Raw genomic sequence first — 20,278 nt, forward strand, 5'->3', positions numbered from 1 at the left:
GTTTTGGTATACAGTGCCTTGGAAAGGTATTCAGACCCATTGGATTTCTTCATGTTTTGTTGTGTCATAAAGTGGGATTAAAATGGAAAAGTGGGAGAAAATTTATTTAAAAAAAATTGAAATAAAATATAGTTGTTAAGTATTCAGGCCCTTTGTTTAGGCAAGACTAAATTACATAGTTCAGGTGTAAAATGTGCCTTAACAAATCACATAACAGGTTACATGGATGCACTCTGTGTAAAATACTAGGGCTTGACATTATTTTTTAATGACTTCCTCTGTCCCTCATACATACAACATCTGTAAGGTCCTTCAGTCAAGTATTGAATTTCAAGCACAGTTTCAACTTCAAAGACCAGGGAGATTTTTGAAGGCCTCATAAAGAAGGGCTGTGATTGGTAGATGGGTAACAATAACAAATCAGACATTGAATATCTCTTTAAGCATGGTCATGTTAATAATTATTCAGTACATGATATATTTAACCACCCAGACACATCAGAGATACAGTCATCCTGAAATGAGCTGCAGGACAGGAAATCAACTGCTCGGGGATGTCATCATGAGGCCGTTGGTGATTTTAAAACAGCTACTGAGTTCAATGGCTGTTGATGATGTGACGTTTGTTAGCCTTAAGGCCTTGTAGCAACGGGTAATGTAATGGCTGCTAATAATGTAATAACTTTTGCATTTATAATGTTATAAATGCAGATAATGTAATACATTGTCAGTAATGTAATAAATATATTTTTTTACCTTTATTTAACTAGGCAAGTCAGTTAAGAACAAATTCTTATTTTTAATGACGGCCTCGGAACTGTGGGTTAACTGCCTGTTCTGGGTTCAGAACGACAGATTTGTACCTTGTCAGCTCAGGGGTTTGAACTCTCAACCTTCCGGCTACAAGTCCAATGCTCTAACCACTAGGCTACCCTGCCGCCCTAATATGCTGAATGAATAACTCACATTATGCAATGATTCTTATGATGCATTCAAAATTACATTATGAAGTGGGTACATTTTATTTATTTTTTTAATCAATAGTGTAGTAATAAAAACATTTAAAAAATGTAAAGAAAACTAAACTCACTCTCTTTTTTTTGTGCATATTCGTGTGTCATGCTACAGTAATAGCTGGCAACACACCAAAACACATTCCTGAATCCTAGCTAAACTTGACTTTACCAGTAATATCAATACTTTCAATTAACACAACTGACCACCAAATACACATCCATAACCCCTACCCTCAAATGCTTCACCTCCTAAGATGCTGCTTTAGCAATAAACTAAAAAGTTATCCATTTGAGGAGTGTTTCCCAAGTGTGTGACAATGCAAAAATGTGATTTTCCTGTGTTTTATATATATTTACAATCTATGAGTTTGGAATAATCCCATGAAATCATGAAAATTATGATAATGACCTTTTGATAAGAGCTGTTTGAAAAGACCACCTGAAATGCCTGCCTGTTTTGGTGGGATGGAGTGTTGGCCTGCCTGGTGACATCAGTTAGTCAATAGACCAATAAGAAAGAGTTCCAAACCTCTCTGCCAATAACGGCTAGTTTCAGTTTTCTCCTCCCCACTCAGACCACTCCCAGAGAGTCCCAGCAAAACACACACACACGCACTCACACACACTCACACACACTCGCACGCGCGCGCGCGCACGCACGCACGCACGCACGCACGCACGCACACACACACACACACACACACACACACACACACACACACACACACACACACAGACTTGTATAACAATTGCCATAAACAATAAGAACAAACAGATTTGTTAAGCTTCAATCCCCAAGGCCTTAGCAGTCTACTTCAAAACAATTCCTTCCAATGCCAACTCCTCTCACAGGTGCCTCCCAAATGGCACCCTATTCCCTTCACAGTGCACTATTTCTGGTCAAGAGTAGTGTACTAAATAGGGAATAGGGTGCCATTTGGGATGGGACCACAGAAAGTCATGGTTCATCGAGTCTCTCTGGGTCTGTGTGTCTTATTACTGCTCCTGTTTATTCATATGGTTCATACTGTATATACTTATGAGGTTTACAGGCAATACACAGAGAGCTGACCATTAATGAAACAGGAGAAATACTAACTGGATCTACAGCACACTCAGAAAGGTCATCTGGAGGGTAATAAAGGTCCCCAAGCCATCATCAAGCAACCAATCAGCCAATCGATCCATCATCAAGCAACCAATCAGTCAATCGATCCATCATCAAGCAACCAATCAGTCAATCAATCCATCATCAAGCAACCAATCAGTCAATCGATCCATCATCAAGCAACCAATCAGTCAATCAATCCATCATCAAGCAACCAATCAGTCAATCGATCCATCATCAAGCAACCAATCAGCCAATCAATCCATCATCAAGCAACCAATCAGTCAATCAATCCATCATCAAGCAACCAATCAGTCAATCGATCCATCATCAAGCAACCAATCAGCCAATCGATCCATCATCAAGCAACCAATCAGTCAATCGATCCATCATCAAGCAACCAATCAGCCAATCAATCCATCATCAAGCAACCAATCAGTCAATCGATCCATCATCAAGCAACCAATCAGCCAATTGATCCATCATCAAGCAACCAATCAGCCAATCAATCCATCATCAAGCAACCAATCAGCCAATTGATCCATCATCAAGCATCCAATCAGCCAATCAATCCATCATCAAGCAACCAATCAGCTAATCAATCCATCATCAAGCAACCAATCAGCCAATCGATCCATCATCAAGCAACCAATCAGCCAATCAATCCATCATCAAGCAACCAATCAGCCAAGCAACCAATCCATTGATTGGACACAATCAACCAATCAATCAATTAGTCAATCAGTCAGTCAGTCATCATCAAGCAGCACATGTTTCCATGATGTGGTATCGTGTCAGGCACACATTGCCTTAGGAAAGTATTTTCTTATGTTACAGACTTATTCTAAAATGGATTAAATAAATAAGAAATCTCAGCAATCTACACAAAATACCACTTAATGACTAAGTGAAACAATAATGTGTCGATATATTAGCAAATGTATTAAAAATATAAAACAGAAATACCTTATTTACATAAGTATTCAGACCCTATGCTATGAGATTCCAAATTGAGCTCAGGTGCATCCTGTTTCCATTGATCATCCTTGAGATGTTTCTACAACTTGATTGGAGTCCACCTGTGGTAAATTCAATTGATTGGACATGATTTGGAAAAGCACACACCTGTCTATATAAGGTCCCACAGTTGACAGTGTGAAAACCATGCCATGAGGTTGAAGGAATTGTCCGCAGCGCTCCGAGACAGGATTGTGTCGAGGCACAGATCTGGGGAAGGGTACCATTGAAGGTCCCCAAGAACACAATGGCCTTCATCATTCTTAAATGGAAGAAGATTCTCTGGTCTGATGAAACCAAGATTGAACTCTTTAGCCTGAATGCCAAGCGTCACGAATGGAGGAAACCTGGAACCATTAGTACGGTGAAGCATGGTGGTGGCGGCATCATGCTGTGGAGATGTCTTTCAGCAGCAGGGACTGGGAGACTTGTCAGGATTGAGGCAACAATGAATGGAGCAATCAATTACAAAGATCCTTGATGAAAACCTGCTCTAGAGCGCTCAGGACCTCAGACTGGAGCGAAGGTTCACCTTCCAACAGGACAACGACCCAAACCACACAGCCAAGACAACACGGGAGTGGCTTGGGACAAGTCTCTGAATGTCCTTGAGTGTCCAAGAGTCCAGACTTGAACCCGATTAAACATCTCTGGAGATACCTGAAAATAGCTGTGCAGCAACGCTCCCCATCCAACCTGACAAAGCTTGAGATGATCTGCAGAGAAGAATGGGTGAAACTCCTCAAATTCAGGTGTGACAAGCTTGTAGCTTCATACCCAAGAAGACTCGATGCTGTGCCAAAGGTGCTTCAACAAAGTACTTAGTAAAAGGTTTGAATGCTTATGTAAATTTAATACTTCTGTTTTTCATTAGTAATAAATTAGCAAAAATGTCTAAAAAACTATTTTTGTTTTATCATTATGAGGTATTGTGTTAAGATTGATGAGGGGAAAAACTATTTCATACATTTCAGAAGAAGACTTTAACTTAACAAAATGTGGAAAAAGTCAAGGGCTCTGAGTACTTTCTGAAGGCACTGTATTTACCTGAATAGACTGTTCTCTCTAGCAGGCAGCATGTTCCACAACACCGGAATAGACTGTTCTCTCTAGCAGGCAGCATGTTCCACAACAACGGAATAGACTGTTCTCTCTAGCAGGCAGCACGTTCCACAACACCTGAATAGACTGTTCTCTCTAGCAGGCAGCATGTTCCACAACACCGGAATAGACTGTTCTCTCTAGCAGGCTGCATGTTCCCCAACATCTTTAATAGACTGTTCTCTCTAGCAGGCTGCATGTTCCCCAACATCTTGAATAGACTGTTCTCTCTAGCAGGCAGCATGTTCCACAACACCGGAATAGACTGTTCTCTCTAGCAGGCAGCATGTTCCACAACAACGGAATAGACTGTTCTCTCTAGGACGCAGCATGTTCCACAACAACGGAATAGACTGTTCTCTCTAGCAGGCAGCATGTTCCCAAACATCTTGAATAGACTGTTCTCTCTAGCAGGCAGCATGTTCCCCAACATCTTGAATAGACTGATCTCTCTAGCAGGCAGCATGTTCCCCAACATCTTGAATAGACTGTTCTCTCTAGCAGGCAGCATGTTCCCCAACATCTTGAATAGACTGTTCTCCTCTAGCAGGCAGCATGTTCCACAACATCTTGAATGGACTGTTCTCTCTAGCAGGCAGCATGTTCCACAACACTGGAATAGAATGTTCTCTCTAGCAGGCAGCATGTTCCACAGCACCGGAATAGACTGTTCTCTCTAGGACGCAGCATGTTCCCCAACATCTTGAATAGACTGTTCTCTCTAGCAGGCAGCATGTTCCACAACACCGGAATAGACTGTTCTCTCTAGCAGGCAGCATGTTCCACAGCACCGGAATAGACTGTTCTCTCTAGCAGGCAGCATGTTCCACAACACCGGAATAGACTGTTCTCTCTAGCAGGCAGCATGTTCCACAACACCGGAATAGACTGTTCTCTCTAGCAGGCAGCACGTTCCACAACACCTGAATAGACTGTTCTCTCTAGGAGGCAGCACGTTCCACAACACCTGAATTGACTGTTCTCTCTAGCAGGCAGCACGTTCCACAACACCGGAATAGACTGTTCTCTCTAGCAGGCAGCATGTTCCACAGCACCGGAATAGACTGTTCTCTCTAGCAGGCAGCATGTTCCACAACAACGGAATAGACTGTTCTCTCTAGGACGCAGCATGTTCCACAACAACGGAATAGACTGTTCTCTCTAGCAGGCAGCATGTTCCCCAACATCTTGAATAGACTGTTCTCTCTAGCAGGCAGCATGTTCCCCAACATCTTGAATAGACTGTTCTCTCTAGCAGGCAGCATGTTCCCCAACATCTTGAATAGACTGTTCTCTCTAGCAGGCAGCATGTTCCCCAACATCTTGAATAGACTGTTCTCTCTAGCAGGCAGCATGTTCCCCAACATCTTGAATGGACTGTTCTCTCTAGCAGGCAGCATGTTCCCCAACATCTTGAATAGACTGTATTCTCTAGGAGGCTGCATGTTCCCCAACATCTTGAATAGACTGTTCTCTCTAGGACGCAGCACGTTTCACAACATCTTGAATGGACTGTTCTCTCTAGGACGCAGCATGTTCCCCAACATCTTGAATAGACTGTTCTCTCTAGCAGGCAGCATGTTCCCCAACATCTTGAATAGACTGTTCTCTCTAGGACGCAGCATGTTCCCCAACATCTTGAATAGACTGTTCTCACTAGCAGGCAGCATGTTCCCCAACATCTTGAATAGATTGTTCTCTCTAGCAGGCAGCATGTTCCCCAACATCTTGAATAAACTGTTCTCTCTAGGAGGCAGCATGTTCCCCAACATCTTTAATAGACTGTTCTCTCTAGCAGGCAGCATGTTCCCCAACATCTTGAATAGACTGTTCTCTCTAGCAGGCAGCATGTTCCACAACACCGGAATAGACTGTTCTCTCTAGCAGGCAGCATGTTCCACAACACCGGAATAGACTGTTCTCTCTAGCAGGCAGCATGTTCCACAACACCGGAATAGACTGTTCTCTATAGCAGGCAGCATGTTCCACAACACCGGAATAGACTGTTCTCTCTAGCAGGCAGCATGTTCCACAACAACGGAATAGACTGTTCTCTCTAGGACGCAGCATGTTCCACAACACCGGGATAGACTGTTCTCTCTAGCAGGCAGCATGTTCCACAACACCGGAATAGACTGTTCTCTCTAGCAGGCAGCATGTTCCACAACACCGGAATAGACTGTTCTCTCTAGCAGGCAGCATGTTCCACAACACCGGAATAGACTGTTCTCTCTAGCAGGCAGCATGTTCCACAACACCTGAATAGACTGTTCTCTCTAGCAGGCAGCATGTTCCACAACACTGGAATAGACTGTTCTCTCTAGCAGGCAGCATGTTCCACAACACCGGAATAGACTGTTCTCTCTAGCAGGCAGCATGTTCCACAGCACCGGAATAGACTGTTCTCACTAGCAGGCAGCATGTTCCACAGCACCGGAATAGACTGTTCTCTCTAGCAGGCAGCATGTTCCACAACACCGGAATAGACTGTTCTCTCTAGCAGGCAGCATGTTCCACAGCACCGGAATAGACTGTTCTCTCTAGCAGGCAGCATGTTCCACAACACCGGAATAGACTGTTCTCTCTAGCAGGCAGCATGTTCCACAGCACCGGAATAGACTGTTCTCCCTAGCAGGCAGCATGTTCCACAGCACCTTGAATAGACTGTTCTCTCTAGCAGGCAGCATGTTCCACAACACTTGAATAGACTGTTCTCTCTAGCAGGCAGCATGTTCCACAGCACCATCTTGAATAGACTGTTCTCTCTAGCAGGCAGCATGTTCCACAACACCGGAATAGACTGTTCTCTCTAGCAGGCAGCATGTTCCACAGCACCGGAATAGACTGTTCTCTCTAGCAGGCAGCACGTTCCACAACACCTGAATAGACTGTTCTCTCTAGGAGGCAGCACGTTCCACAACACCTGAATTGACTGTTCTCTCTAGCAGGCAGCACGTTCCACAACACCGGAATAGACTGTTCTCTCTAGCAGGCTGCATGTTCCCCAACATCTTTAATAGACTGTTCTCTCTAGCAGGCTGCATATTCCCCAACATCTTGAATAGACTGTTCTCTCTAGCAGGCAGCATGTTCCACAGCACCGGAATAGACTGTTCTCTCTAGCAGGCAGCATGTTCCACAGCACCGGAATAGACTGTTCTCTCTAACAGGCAGCATGTTCCACAACACCGGAAAAGAATGTTCTCTCTAGCAGGCTGCATGTTCCCCAACATCTTGAATAGACTGTTCTCTCTAGCAGGCAGCACGTTCCACAACACCGGAATAGACTGTTCTCTCTAGCAGGCAGCACGTTCCACAACAACTGAATAGACTGTTCTCTCTAGCAGGCTGCATGTTCCCCAACATCTTTAATAGACTGTTCTCTCTAGCAGGCTGCATGTTCCCCAACATCTTGAATTGACTGTTCTCTCTAGCAGGCAGCATGTTCCACAAGACCGGAAAAGAATGTTCTCTCTAGCAGGCAGCATGTTCCACAGCACCGGAAATAGACTGTTCTCTCTAACAGGCAGCATGTTCCACAACACCGGAAAAGAATGTTCTCTCTAGCAGGCTGCATGTTCCCCAACATCTTGAATAGACTGTTCTCTCTAGCAGGCAGCACGTTCCACAACACCGGAATAGACTGTTCTCTCTAGCAGGCAGCACGTTCCACAACAACTGAATAGACTGTTCTCTCTAGCAGGCAGCACGTTCCACAACACCGGAATAGACTGTTCTCTCTAGCAGGCAGCACGTTCCACAACACCAGAATAGACTGTTCTCTCTAGCAGGCAGCATGTTCCACAACACCAGAATAGACTGTTCTCTCTAGCAGGCAGCATGTTCCACAACACCAGAATAGACTGTTCTCTCTAGCAGGCAGCACGTTCCACAACACCGGAATAGACTGTTCTCTCTAGCAGGCAGCATGTTCCCCAACATCTTGAATGGACTGTATTCTCTAGGAGGCTGCATGCTCCCCAACATCTTGAATAGACTGTTCTCTCTAGGACGCAGCACGTTCCACAACATCTTGAATAGACTGTTCTCTCTAGGACGCAGCATGTTCCCCAACATCTTGAATAGACTGTTCTCTCTAGGACGCAGCATGTTCCCCAACATCTTGAATAGACTGTTCTCTCTATCAGGCAGCATGTTCCCCAACATCTTGAATAGACTGTTCTCTCTAGGACGCAGCATGTTCCCCAACATCTTGAATAGACTGTTCTCTCTAGGAGGCAGCATGTTCCCCAACATCTTGAATAGACTGTTCTCTCTAGCAGGCAGCATGTTCCCCAACATCTTGAATAGACTGTTCTCTCTAGGACGCAGCATGTTCCCCAACACCTGAATAGACTGTTCTCTCTAGCAGGCAGCATGTTCCCCAACATCTTGAATAGACTGTTCTCTCTAGGACGCAGCACGTTCCACAACACCTGAATAGACTATTCTGTGAGTCAATCATCACAGCACCAATCAGAGGCCTTGGCCTGCTGTTACTTTAACTTCACGGTTCATTCTGACATCTTTTTATAAAAAGATTCCAGTGTAAAGAAATAATAATAATACATCTAACATTCATGAATCATAATGGCTAGACAAACTCCTCTCAAAGCAAAGACCTTGATAACCAACACCAACAGCAATAATCAAACTGGCATCACTCCATTACAATAACATATAATATAGTCCTCTTCACATTGGTGAGTTAAAGCTCATACAGTGGTTCCTCATTTACACCGCGGGACTTACACCCAGCATCACGGCTTCATTCCTCCAGACCACCACCAGGGGGACTTAGAGGTACCCAGCATCACGGCTCCAGACCACCACCAGGGGGACTTAGAGGTACCCAGCGTCACGGCTTCATTCCTCCAGACCACCACCAGGTGGAGTTAGAGGTACCCAGCATCACGGCTTCATTCCTCCAGACCTCCACCAGGGGTAGGTAGAGGTACTCAGTATCACGGCTCCAGACCACCACCAGGGGGAGTTAGAGGTACCCAGCATCACGGCTTCATTTCTCCAGACCACCACCAGGGGGACTTAGAGGTACCCAGCATCACGGCTTCATTCCTCCAGACCACCACCAGGGGGAGTTAGAGGTACCCAGCGTCACGGCTTCATTCCTCCAGACCACCACCAGGGGACTTAGAGGTACCCAGCGTCACGGCTTCATTACTGCAGACCACCACCAGGGGGAGTTAGAGGTACCCAGAATCACGGCTCCAGACCACCACCAGGGGAGTTAGAGGTACCCAGCGTCACGGCTTCATTCCTCCAGACCACCACCAGGGGGAGTTAGAGGTACCCAGAATCACGGCTCCAGACCACCACCAGGGAGGGTTAGAGGTACCCAGCGTCACGGCTTCATTCCTCCAGACCACCACCAGGGGGAGTTAGAGGTACACAGCGTCACGGCTTCATTGCTCCAGACCACCACAAGGGGGAGTTAGAGCTCTCATTATGCATTTGGGTCCAGTCAGAGACACACAGCTACTGTTACTGTAAACTGTCCCTGGTACCGATATCTGGCTACAGTCAGAGACACACAGCTACTGTTACTGTAAACTGTCCCTGGTACCGATATCTGGCTACTGTCAGAGACACACAGCTACTGTTACTGTAAACTGTCCCTGGTACCGATATCTGGCTACAGCCAGAGACACGCAGCTACTGTTACTGTAAACTGTCCCTGGTACCGATATCTGGCTACAGTCAGAGACACACAGCTACTGTTACTGTAAACTGTCCCTGGTACCGATATCTGGCTACAGCCAGAGACACACAGCTACTGTTACTCCAAATGATTCATCCATCCAGTACATTACATTCAGAGGAACAATTTTCCTATCAAAAGATGATGCAAACGGGGGGGGGGGGGGCTTTTGGATATCTCAGATTCACAACAATGATCTGTTTCATTGAAATATTGACGTAGCTGGAATCCTGAGGAACGTGATCCTTGCTTGGTTAAATAAGACTTCACTCTGTGTTTAACCCAGGCTATAGAACGAACCACAAACCACTGTAACAAACCTTGTGTTTCATTACATGATCAAAGCAGACACATGTAGCTTGACTTGAGACACACAAACTACTTGTCTGATTGGCAGTGACTGCTTCCAAATGTGACTAGAGGACAGGCCCCATAATGACAAATATACACAATAACAAACAAATCCAGACTGAATCAACGGTGTCACTCTGTCGGGCCGAAATAATGGCGTGTAGGAGTGATAAGCCCTGTCTGCACACACACAGGGAAACACACAGGGAAACACACACAGGGAAACACACAGGGAAACACACACAGGGAAACACACACAGGGAAACACACAGGGAAACACACAGGGAAACACACACAGGGAAACACACACAGGGAAACACACACAGGGAAACACACAGGGAAACACACACAGGGAAACACACAGGGAAACACACAAACAGGGAAACACACACAGGGAAACACACACACAGGGAAACACACAGGGAAACACACAGGGAAACACGCACACAGGGAAATGCACACAGGGAAACACACAGGGAAACACACACAGGGAAACACACAGGGAAACACGCACACAGGGAAACACACAGGGAAACACACAGGGAAACACACACAGGGAAACACACACAGGGAAACACACAGGGAAACACACAGGGAAACACACACAAAGAAATATGCACACAGGAAAACACACCCACGCACCCAAGCACACACGCGCAAGCAATCACGCACAGAGGGAAGCCTTATCAAACTATGTAATTAGCATTCAGACATCAGTAGCCCTGTCGTTGTCATGACAAAGGCGCTCACGATATTGTAATCAGTCCGTTTTGTTTTGGCTTGAAAACCAGGTTAATTTTGGCCTCAACAGCCAGCCACACTAGAAAGAGCCTGAATACAATTTGCATTTATGAATTAAATTTGAAGACAGAGGTAGTACCTCTCCGTTTCACTCTGTTTCAAAACACTTTCCTCCTATTGAACATGACCCAGCTCTCTCCTGTCAGTAGGGACATAGCATGCTAGCTACAACATGATGATGTATATTAATGGAATATAGCATGCTAGCTACAACATGATGATGTATATTAATGGAATATAGCATGCTAGCTACAACATGATGATGTATATTAATGGAATATAGCATGCAAGCTACAACATGATGTATATTAATGGAATATAGCATGCTAGCTACTACATGATGTATATTAATGGAATATAGCATGCTAGCTACAACATGATGATGTATATTAATGGAATATAGCATGTTAGCTACAACATGATGATGTATATTAATGGAATATAGCATGTTAGCTACAACATGATGATGTATATTAATGGAATATAGCATGTTAGCTACAACATGATGATGTATCGGCTACCCTGCCACCTTACGTAGAGCTGATCAGGCTGTTGATTGAGGCCTGTGGAATGTTGACCCACTCCTCTTCAATGGCTGTGCAAAATCGCTAGATATTGGCAAGACCTGGAACACGCTGTGCTACACGTCGATCCAGTGCCCAATGGGTGACATGTTTGGTGGGTTTGCAGGCCATGGAAGAACTGTGCCATTTTCAGCTTCCAGGTATTGTGTCCAGATCCTTGTAACATGGGGCTGTGCATTATCATGCTTAAATGGCACGACAATGGGCCTCAGGGTCTCGTCATGGTATCGCTCTCTGTACATTCATAAAACAGAATTGTATTTGTTGTTCGTAGCTTATGCCTGCCCATACCATAACCCCATCGCCACCTTGGGGCACAATGTTGACATCAGCAAACCGCTAGCCCACACGGCACCATACACTCTGTCTGCAATCTGCATGGTACAAACTGGGATTCATTCATGAAGAGCACACGTTTTCAGTGTACCTGTGGCCTTCGAAGGTAAACATTTTCCCACCTTGCTGAGGACGACGAGCACGCAGATGAGCTTTCCTGAGACGGTTTCTGACAGTTTGTGCAGAAATACTTTGGTTGTGCAAACCCACAGTTTCATCAGCTGTCAGAGTGGCTGGTCTCAGACAATCCCGCAGGTGAAGAAGCTGGACTTAGAGATCCTGGGCTGGTGTGGTTACCCGTGGTCTGCGGTTGTGAGGCCGATTGGACGTACTGCCAAATTCGCTAAAATGACTTTCAGAGGCGGCTTATGGTAGAGAAATTATCATTAATGTCTCTGGCAACAGTTCTGGTGTACATTCCTGCAGTCAGCATGGCAATTCCACACTTCCTCAAAACTTGAGACATCTGTGGCATTGTGTTGTCTGACAAAACTGCACATTTTAGAGTGGCCTTTAATTGTCCCCAAGCACAAGGTGCAACTGTGTAATGATCATGGTTGTTTAATCAGCTTCTTGATATGCCACACCTGTCAGGTGGATAGATTATTTTGGCCAAGGAGAAATGCTCACTAACAGGATGGAAACATATTTGTGCATCAACATTTTAGAGAAACAAGCTTTCTGTTCTTATGGAACATTTTATTTGAGCTCATGAAACACAGGTGCCAACACTTTACATTTTGTGTTTATATATATATATATATATATTCAGTATAATATCTCATCTCTTAGTGACTGGCCTCTTAAAACATAACAACAATAAAATAAAAAAATATCACTGTTTCTTCTTCCTAACGATGATTAGAATTCTCCATTTTAGATGATTATTTTGGCAAAGGAGAAATGCTCACTAAAAGGATGGAAACAAATTTGTGCATCAACATTTTAGAGAAACAAGCTTTGACTTAACAAGGGTGAAGTCTTCGTACAGTAGTTGACCTATTCATAATTAAATCCAGTATCAAGTGAACCACAATGATCTTCTATTCCACTATTGTACTCTGTTGCTATCTCATTATGACTAAATAACTATCTGACCTAACTATGAGGGAGTAGAATAGAAGATCCATTTCCTGGTTCCCACTCTGTCTGGTCTGTGGGCCGTAAGGTGACGCTTATTGATAACATGTTGCTCCTCTTCAGTATGACTCACTGGTAACGATTATTCATGACCTGCTGGTAGCAAACATAATAGAGAGTTTGGCCAACTCTGAAGACGTATATCTGTCTGTCGGTCTGTCGGTCAGCCTGTCGGGCAGTCTGTCGGCCTGTCGGTCTGTCTGTCAGTCTGTCGGCCTGCCGGTCTGTCTGTCGGTCGGTCTGTTGGTCGGTGTGGAGGGGTATATACATAGAAATATAATTACTAGACTAGACATTCCCATCCAAGTCAATGTTCTATGATGGGTGGACCGACGGCCATATTGAATGTACCCATGTCAGGAAGTAATATAAAGTCATTCCATTTCTGTGGGTATAGCTACCGTGTGTACGTACTAACGTCTACAGAAGACGCTCCCGCTAGTCTACTTCCAATCAGTAAATAGAAAGAGGAGTCAGTCTCCAAGGCTCATGTTCATGACTTTGATTATGTCATATATGTTGATTATGTCATAGAACTTGTTCTCAACTTGCCTATCTGGTTAAATAAAGGTGAAATAAATAAATAAATATGTATGAACTATTTTATTTTCCCAAACGTGTTCATTTCTATTTTATATCCTTTCTTTAAATGTTTAAAATGGTGCACGTCTCATATTCTCTGTATCTCCACCAGGCAATGTCTTCCTGAGTACTGATACTGTCCAAACATGATATCCTCTTCCACCATTACTCTATCACAGGAAGGAATAGTGTCCTCCTACAATACTCTGTCAGGCTTTCACAGTATGTACTGTATATTTAAGTGCTACAAATTAAATGCTGGAACGGTCCTGACTATTGTCAATTGTCCTTGTTAATACCAAGGCAATGTGTTTAACACTCCCCTGAAGCTTCTCATTGGTCAGATTGGTCAATTTGGGGAACTGTGATTGGCTTTCTGTCCAAGTTCCCACCTCCAGGAAGTATTCACAGTTTCATCCAATCACACCACATACATCACTGATCCATCCAATCACGTCACAGCGTTCACCGAGATCTCCGGTCCGTACCATCTCAGACCACTATGGGGGTGTCAGAGAAGACCAAACTAATAGACTCAGCCACAGACTTCTTCCTCCTTCCCTTCCCCAGTAATCCTCCCTCCTCATCCATCTCTCCCTGGTCCCCCTCCATATCGCTGGGGTTCACTTTCCCGTTCTGCCCAAGCTCCTTGGGGTCGATGAAGGCCACGTGCCTTGGGTCTGTGTTGTTGGCCAGGTCTTCCTGGCTGAGCATGGAGGAGTGGAAGGAGTCCTGGTGGTTGTTCTTGGGGCAGCAGAAGCATCGGCAGGGGGTCAGGTACAGGTAGATGAACACGAGGACCAAACTGGTCACGCAGCCCACCAGGGTGGTGTAGGCCGTATTCAGGTTCTCGCCATTTCCCTTCTCCGTGAAGTTATGTACCTTTGGGAATTGATAGGAATGAAGTTGAATTTAATTTAGATTTTGCAGACGTTCTAAATTGAATTGTATAGAATAGATTTTAATTTAATTGAATTTACAGTGGCAAGAAAAAGTACGTGAACCCTTTGGAATTACCTGGATTTCTGCACAAATTGGTCATAAAATTTGATCTGATCTTCATCTAGGTCACAAGAACAGACAAACACAGTCTGCTTAAACTAATAACACACAAACAATTATACATTTTCATGTCTTTATTGAACACACCGTGTCAACATTCACAGTGCAGGGTGGAAAAAGTATGTGAACCCTTGGATTTAATAATTGGTTGACCCTCCTTTGGCAGCAATAACCTCAACCAAATGTTTTCTGTAGTTGTGGATCAGACCTGCACAGCGGTCAGGAGGAATTTTGGACCATTGCTCTTTACAAAACTGTTTCAGATCAGCACTATTCCTGGGATGTCTGGTGTGAACTGCTCTCTTGAGGTCATGCCACAGCATCTTAATCGGGTTGAGGTCAGGACTGACTGGGCCACTCCAGAAGGGGTATTTTCTCCTGTTGAAGCCATTCTGTTGTTGATTTACTTCTGTGTTTTGGGTCGTTGTCCTGTTGCATCACCTAACTTCTGTTGAGCTTCAATTGACGGACAGATAGTCCTACATTCTCCTGCACAATGTCTTGATAAACTTGGGAATTCATTTTTCCATCGATGATAGCAAGCTGTCCAGGCCCTGAGGCAGCAAAGCAGCCCCAAACCATGATGCTCCCTCCACCATACTTTACAGTTGTGATGAGATTTTGATGTTGGTGTGCTATGCCTTTGTGTGTTGTGTGTTCCTTCCAAACAACTCACCTGTAGTTTCATCTGTCCACAGAATATTTTGCAGGTGCATCCAGGTGCGCTTCAGACATGCAGCAATGTTATTTTTGGACAGCAGAGGTTTCTTCCATGATGTCCTCCTTGAACACCGTTATTGTTTAGTGTTTTACATATCGTAGACTCATCAACGGAGATGTTAGCATGTTCCAGAGATTTCTGTAAGTCTTCAGCTGACACTAGATTTCTTCTTAACCTCATTGAGCATTCAGCGCTGTTCTCTTGCAGTCATCTTTGCGGATTGCCACACCTAGGGAGAGTAGCAATAGTGCTGAACTTTCTCCATTTATAGACAATTTGTCTTACCGTGGACTGTCTTTTAGAGATACTTTTGTAACCCTTTCCAGCTTCATGCAAGTCAACAATTATTAATCTTAGGTCTTCTGAGATCTCTTTTGTTCGAGGCACGGTTCACATCTGGCAATACTTCTTGTGAACAGCAAACTCACATTTTGTGAGTGTTTTTTATAGGGCAGGGCAGCTCTAACCAACATCTCCAATCTCGTCTCATTGATTAGACTCCAGGTTAGCTGACTCCTGACTACAATTAGCTTTTGGAGAAGTCATTAGCCTCGGTGGCTCACATACTTTTTCCAACCTACACTGTGAATGTTTGAATGATGGATTCAACATAGACCAGAAAAATACAATAATTTGTGTGTTATTAGTTTAAAGCACACTGTGTTTGTCTATTGTTTTGGCTTAGATGAAGATCAGATCAAATTTGATGACCAATTTATGAGGAAATCCAGGTCATTCCAAAGGGTTCACTGTTTCTTACCTTCATTGATCCCCAAGGGGAAATAAAGACGTCACAGGATTACTGTACACACAACATCACAACACACAGCGAACACATTACAGTAAACACCTTGAGCAGCACGTAGATCGTCTCGTTGAGGGCTTCGCTCACAGCGTAGCATGTGTACGTCCCCGAGTCCTCCGGCTTCACCGGGCCGATCTGGAGACTACCGTCAGGAAGCACCTTGGCTGTCTGGTTAAGGCCTTCCGTCACCACTACATCGCCAGGCATCACCCAGGTCTTAGACAGATCTCTGTGTTTAGTATCACAGCGTAAGATCAGCGTCTGTTCCAGCCAAGCTTCCTCGTCCGCCTCGTAGAACGTACTACAGTTCATGTAGTCTCTGTTCAGGTCGAAGATCCCCACCCTGCTTTTCTGGGACCCGGGGAGATAGCAGCTGTACTCGTCTTTAAAGTCCAGGGCTGAGTTGAGCCGGCGGAGGTGCCAGTGGGCCAGTAGACTATATAGGCTACAGTCACAGATCAGAGGGTTGTTGTGGAAGTAGAGGCCGTTCTTTATCCAGGCAGGCAGCACCTGCAGCTCCTCGATGGGGGGGACCTAATAATACAGACATTATGAGAAACAATCATAATAATAACACAGACATTACGAGAAACAATTACATTTTTAATGCATGGGGGACCTAATAATAATTATATATTTTATTCGCACAGCACACTTTAGAATTCAGGTAAATCTCAAGGTGTTTCATACCTCACAGGCACAAACATAAAATCTTGAAGTCATTACAGGAATAACATCCTATAGTCATAACAGGAATAACATCCTATAGTCATAACAGGAATAACATCCTATAGTCATAACAGGAATAACATCCTAAAGTCATAACAGGAATAACATCCTATAGTCATAACAGGAATAACATCCTATAGTCATAACAGGAATAACATCCTAAAGTCATAACAGGAATAACATCCTATAGTCATAACAGGAATAACATCCTATAGTCAAACAGGAATAACATCCTATAGTCATAACAGGAATAACATCCTATAGTCATAACAGGAATAACATCCTATAGTCATAACAGGAATAACATCCTAAAGTCATAACAGGAATAACATCCTATAGTCATAACAGGAATAACATCCTATAGTCATAACAGGAATAACATCCTATAGTCATAACAGGAATAACATCCTATAGTCATAACAGGAATAACATCCTATAGTCATAACAGGAATAACATCCTATAGTCATAACAGGAATAACATCTAAGTCATAACAGGAATAACATCCTATAGTCATAACAGGAATAACATTATATAGTCATAACAGGAATAACATCCTATAGTCATAACAGGAATAACATCCTATAGTCATAAACATCCTATAGGAATAACATCCTATAGTCATAACAGGAATAACATCCTATAGTCATAACAGGAATAACACTATAGTCATAATAGGAATAACATCCTATAGTCATAACAGGAATAACATCCTAAGTCATAACAGGAATAACATCCTAAAGTCATAACAGGAATAACATCCTATAGTCATAACAGGAATAACATCCATAACATCCTATAGGAATAACATCTAAAGTCATAACAGGAATAACATCCTATAGTCATAACAGGAATAACATCCTATAGTAACAGGAATAACATCCTATAGTCATAAGTCAGGAATAACATCCTATAGTCATAACAGGAATAACATCCTATAGTCATAACAGGAATAACATCCTATAGTCATAACAGGAATAACATCCTATAGTCATAACAGGAATAACATCCTAAAGTCATAACAGGAATAACACAGTCATAACAGGAATAACATCCTATAGTCATAACAGGAATAACATCCTATAGTCATAACAGGAATAACATCCTATAGTCATAACAGGAATAACATCCTATAGTCATAACAGAATCATCCTAAGTCATAACAGGAATAACATCCTATAGTCATAACAGGAATAACATCCTATAGTCATAACAGGAATAACATCCTAAAGTCATAACAGGAATAACATCCTAAAGTCATAACAGGAATAACATCCTATAGTCATAACAGGAATAACATCCTATAGTCATAACAGGAATAACATCCTATAGTCATAACAGGAATAACATCCTATAGTCATAACAGGAATAACATCCAGGAATAACATAGTCATAACAGGAATAACATCCTATAGTCATAACAGGAATAACATCCTATAGTCATAACAGGAATAACATCCTAAAGTCATAACAGGAATAACATCCTATAGTCATAACAGGAATAACATCCTATAGTCATAACAGGAATAACATCCTATAGTCATAACAGGAATAACACAGTCCAGGAATATAGTCATAACAGGAATAACATCCTATAGTCATAACAGGAATAACATCCTATAGTCATAACAGGAATAACATCCTATAGTCATAACAGGAATAACATCCTATAGTCATAACAGGAATAACATCCTATAGTCATAACAGTGCTGTAGTAACAAGCACTGCAGTCTGTCTGCAAGGTCAACATCATGGTTAGGTCAAGTAAACAAAATAAAGGTATAAAAAAACAAACACATTATAGACACACACACACGCACCTTGATCCTGTTGGAGGAGATGTCCATCAGGCTAAGTTTCTCCAGGCGGGTCTTGTCTTTGACCAGTTCCAGGGGGAAGCGTGAGATCATGTTCTGGGACAGGTAGAGTTTCTGCAGGCTGTGGAGACCCTGGAAGGCTGAGCGGTCAATCTGAGATATACGATTGTTGTACAGCAACAGCACCTGGGAATATGGAGAAATTAACAGTAAACATTACACTCACAAGTTTCAAAGGAATAGACACATTTCAAATGCCATATTATGTCTACGTACAGTGTTATAATTATGTGCAAATAGTTTTAAAAAATCTCTCTGTCTCTCTCAATCTCCTTCTCTCTCTGTCTACCTCTTTCTCAGTCTGTCTGTATCTCTCTCTCTCTCTCTCTCTCTCTCCTCTCTCTCTCTCTCTCTCTCTCTCTCCCTCTCCCTCTCTCTCTCTTCTCTCCCTCTCTCTCTCTCTCTCTCTCCCTCTCTCTCTCCCTCCCTCTCTCCCTCCCTCTCTCCCTCCCTCTCTCCCTCCCTCCCTCCCTCTCTCCCTCTCTCCCTCTCTCTCTCTCTCTCTCTCTCTCTCTCTCTCTCTCTCTCTCTCTCTCTCTCTCTCTCCCTCTCTCTCTCTCCCCCTCTCCCTCTGTCTCTCACCTCCAGCTGCCCCAGCGGCTCAAAGATGAACTCGTCCAGCTGTCGCAGGTTGTTGGAGGACAGGTCCAGGTAGCGCAGGTGTTTGACGTAGACGAAGGCCTCAGAGGAGAGGAAGTGAAGGCCGTTGTGACTGAATAGGAGGTTGTGGAGTTTGGTGAGTTTCACCGTGGTCCACTCAGCCCTCAGCCGGGAGACGTCGTTGTAGCTGAGGTCCAGGACGGCCGTGTAGACAGGCAGGCCAGTGGGCACCGTGGTCAGGTTCATCTTGGAACAGCTCACGATGTTACTGGCACAGATGCAGGTCTTGTGGCAGTTGAGGGTTGAGGCTACCGCCCCAGACGGGAACCAGAGGAGGGCCAGGGAGAGGAAGAGGGACAAGGCCCATCGAACCTGGATCCTCCTCAGGCTGAGAGAGGGAGTGGCAGAGGGCGAGGGCTCCGGCAGGGCACCTGCTCTGCGTGGAGCCAACATGCTAGTTGTGTTGTTCTTAAAGGAGAGGAACTTCCTGTATTATGGTTCTCTTCCTACACAGCATGGAGCAGCAGCTGGTGGAATCCCTGGTATCGCTTAATTGAGGTCTGAAAGAAAAGCAAACAGACTATTGTTGTTTGAAACAGAGACATGGCTGTTGGACAGGAGAGGATATCGTCATGGTTACATGCCTGATAGAGTGGAAGTATATTCCCTAAAATACATTCAGTCACACACACAATCACTATGAGAAACAATTACATTTGCATGCATTCCG

General features: G+C 43.8%; 1 protein-coding gene across 1 annotated transcript; it reads right to left on the reverse strand.

The window, feature by feature from the left end:
- Window positions 1–14,133: 14,133 nt before the first annotated feature.
- On the reverse strand, window positions 14,134–20,001 carry LOC135504827 (amphoterin-induced protein 1-like). Its single transcript, XM_064923711.1, has 4 exons — window positions 19,531–20,001; window positions 18,892–19,074; window positions 16,389–16,877; window positions 14,134–14,637 (listed from the first exon to the last, which is right to left on the reverse strand). The coding sequence occupies exons 1-4, from the start codon at window positions 19,999–20,001 to the stop codon at window positions 14,248–14,250; spliced, it is 1,533 nt and encodes a 510-aa protein (XP_064779783.1). The 3' UTR covers window positions 14,134–14,247.
- Window positions 20,002–20,278: the final 277 nt, after the last annotated feature.

This window comes from Oncorhynchus masou, chromosome 18 (assembly GCF_036934945.1).
Source record: "Oncorhynchus masou masou isolate Uvic2021 chromosome 18, UVic_Omas_1.1, whole genome shotgun sequence".
NCBI classification, from domain to species: Eukaryota; Metazoa; Chordata; class Actinopteri; order Salmoniformes; family Salmonidae; genus Oncorhynchus; species Oncorhynchus masou.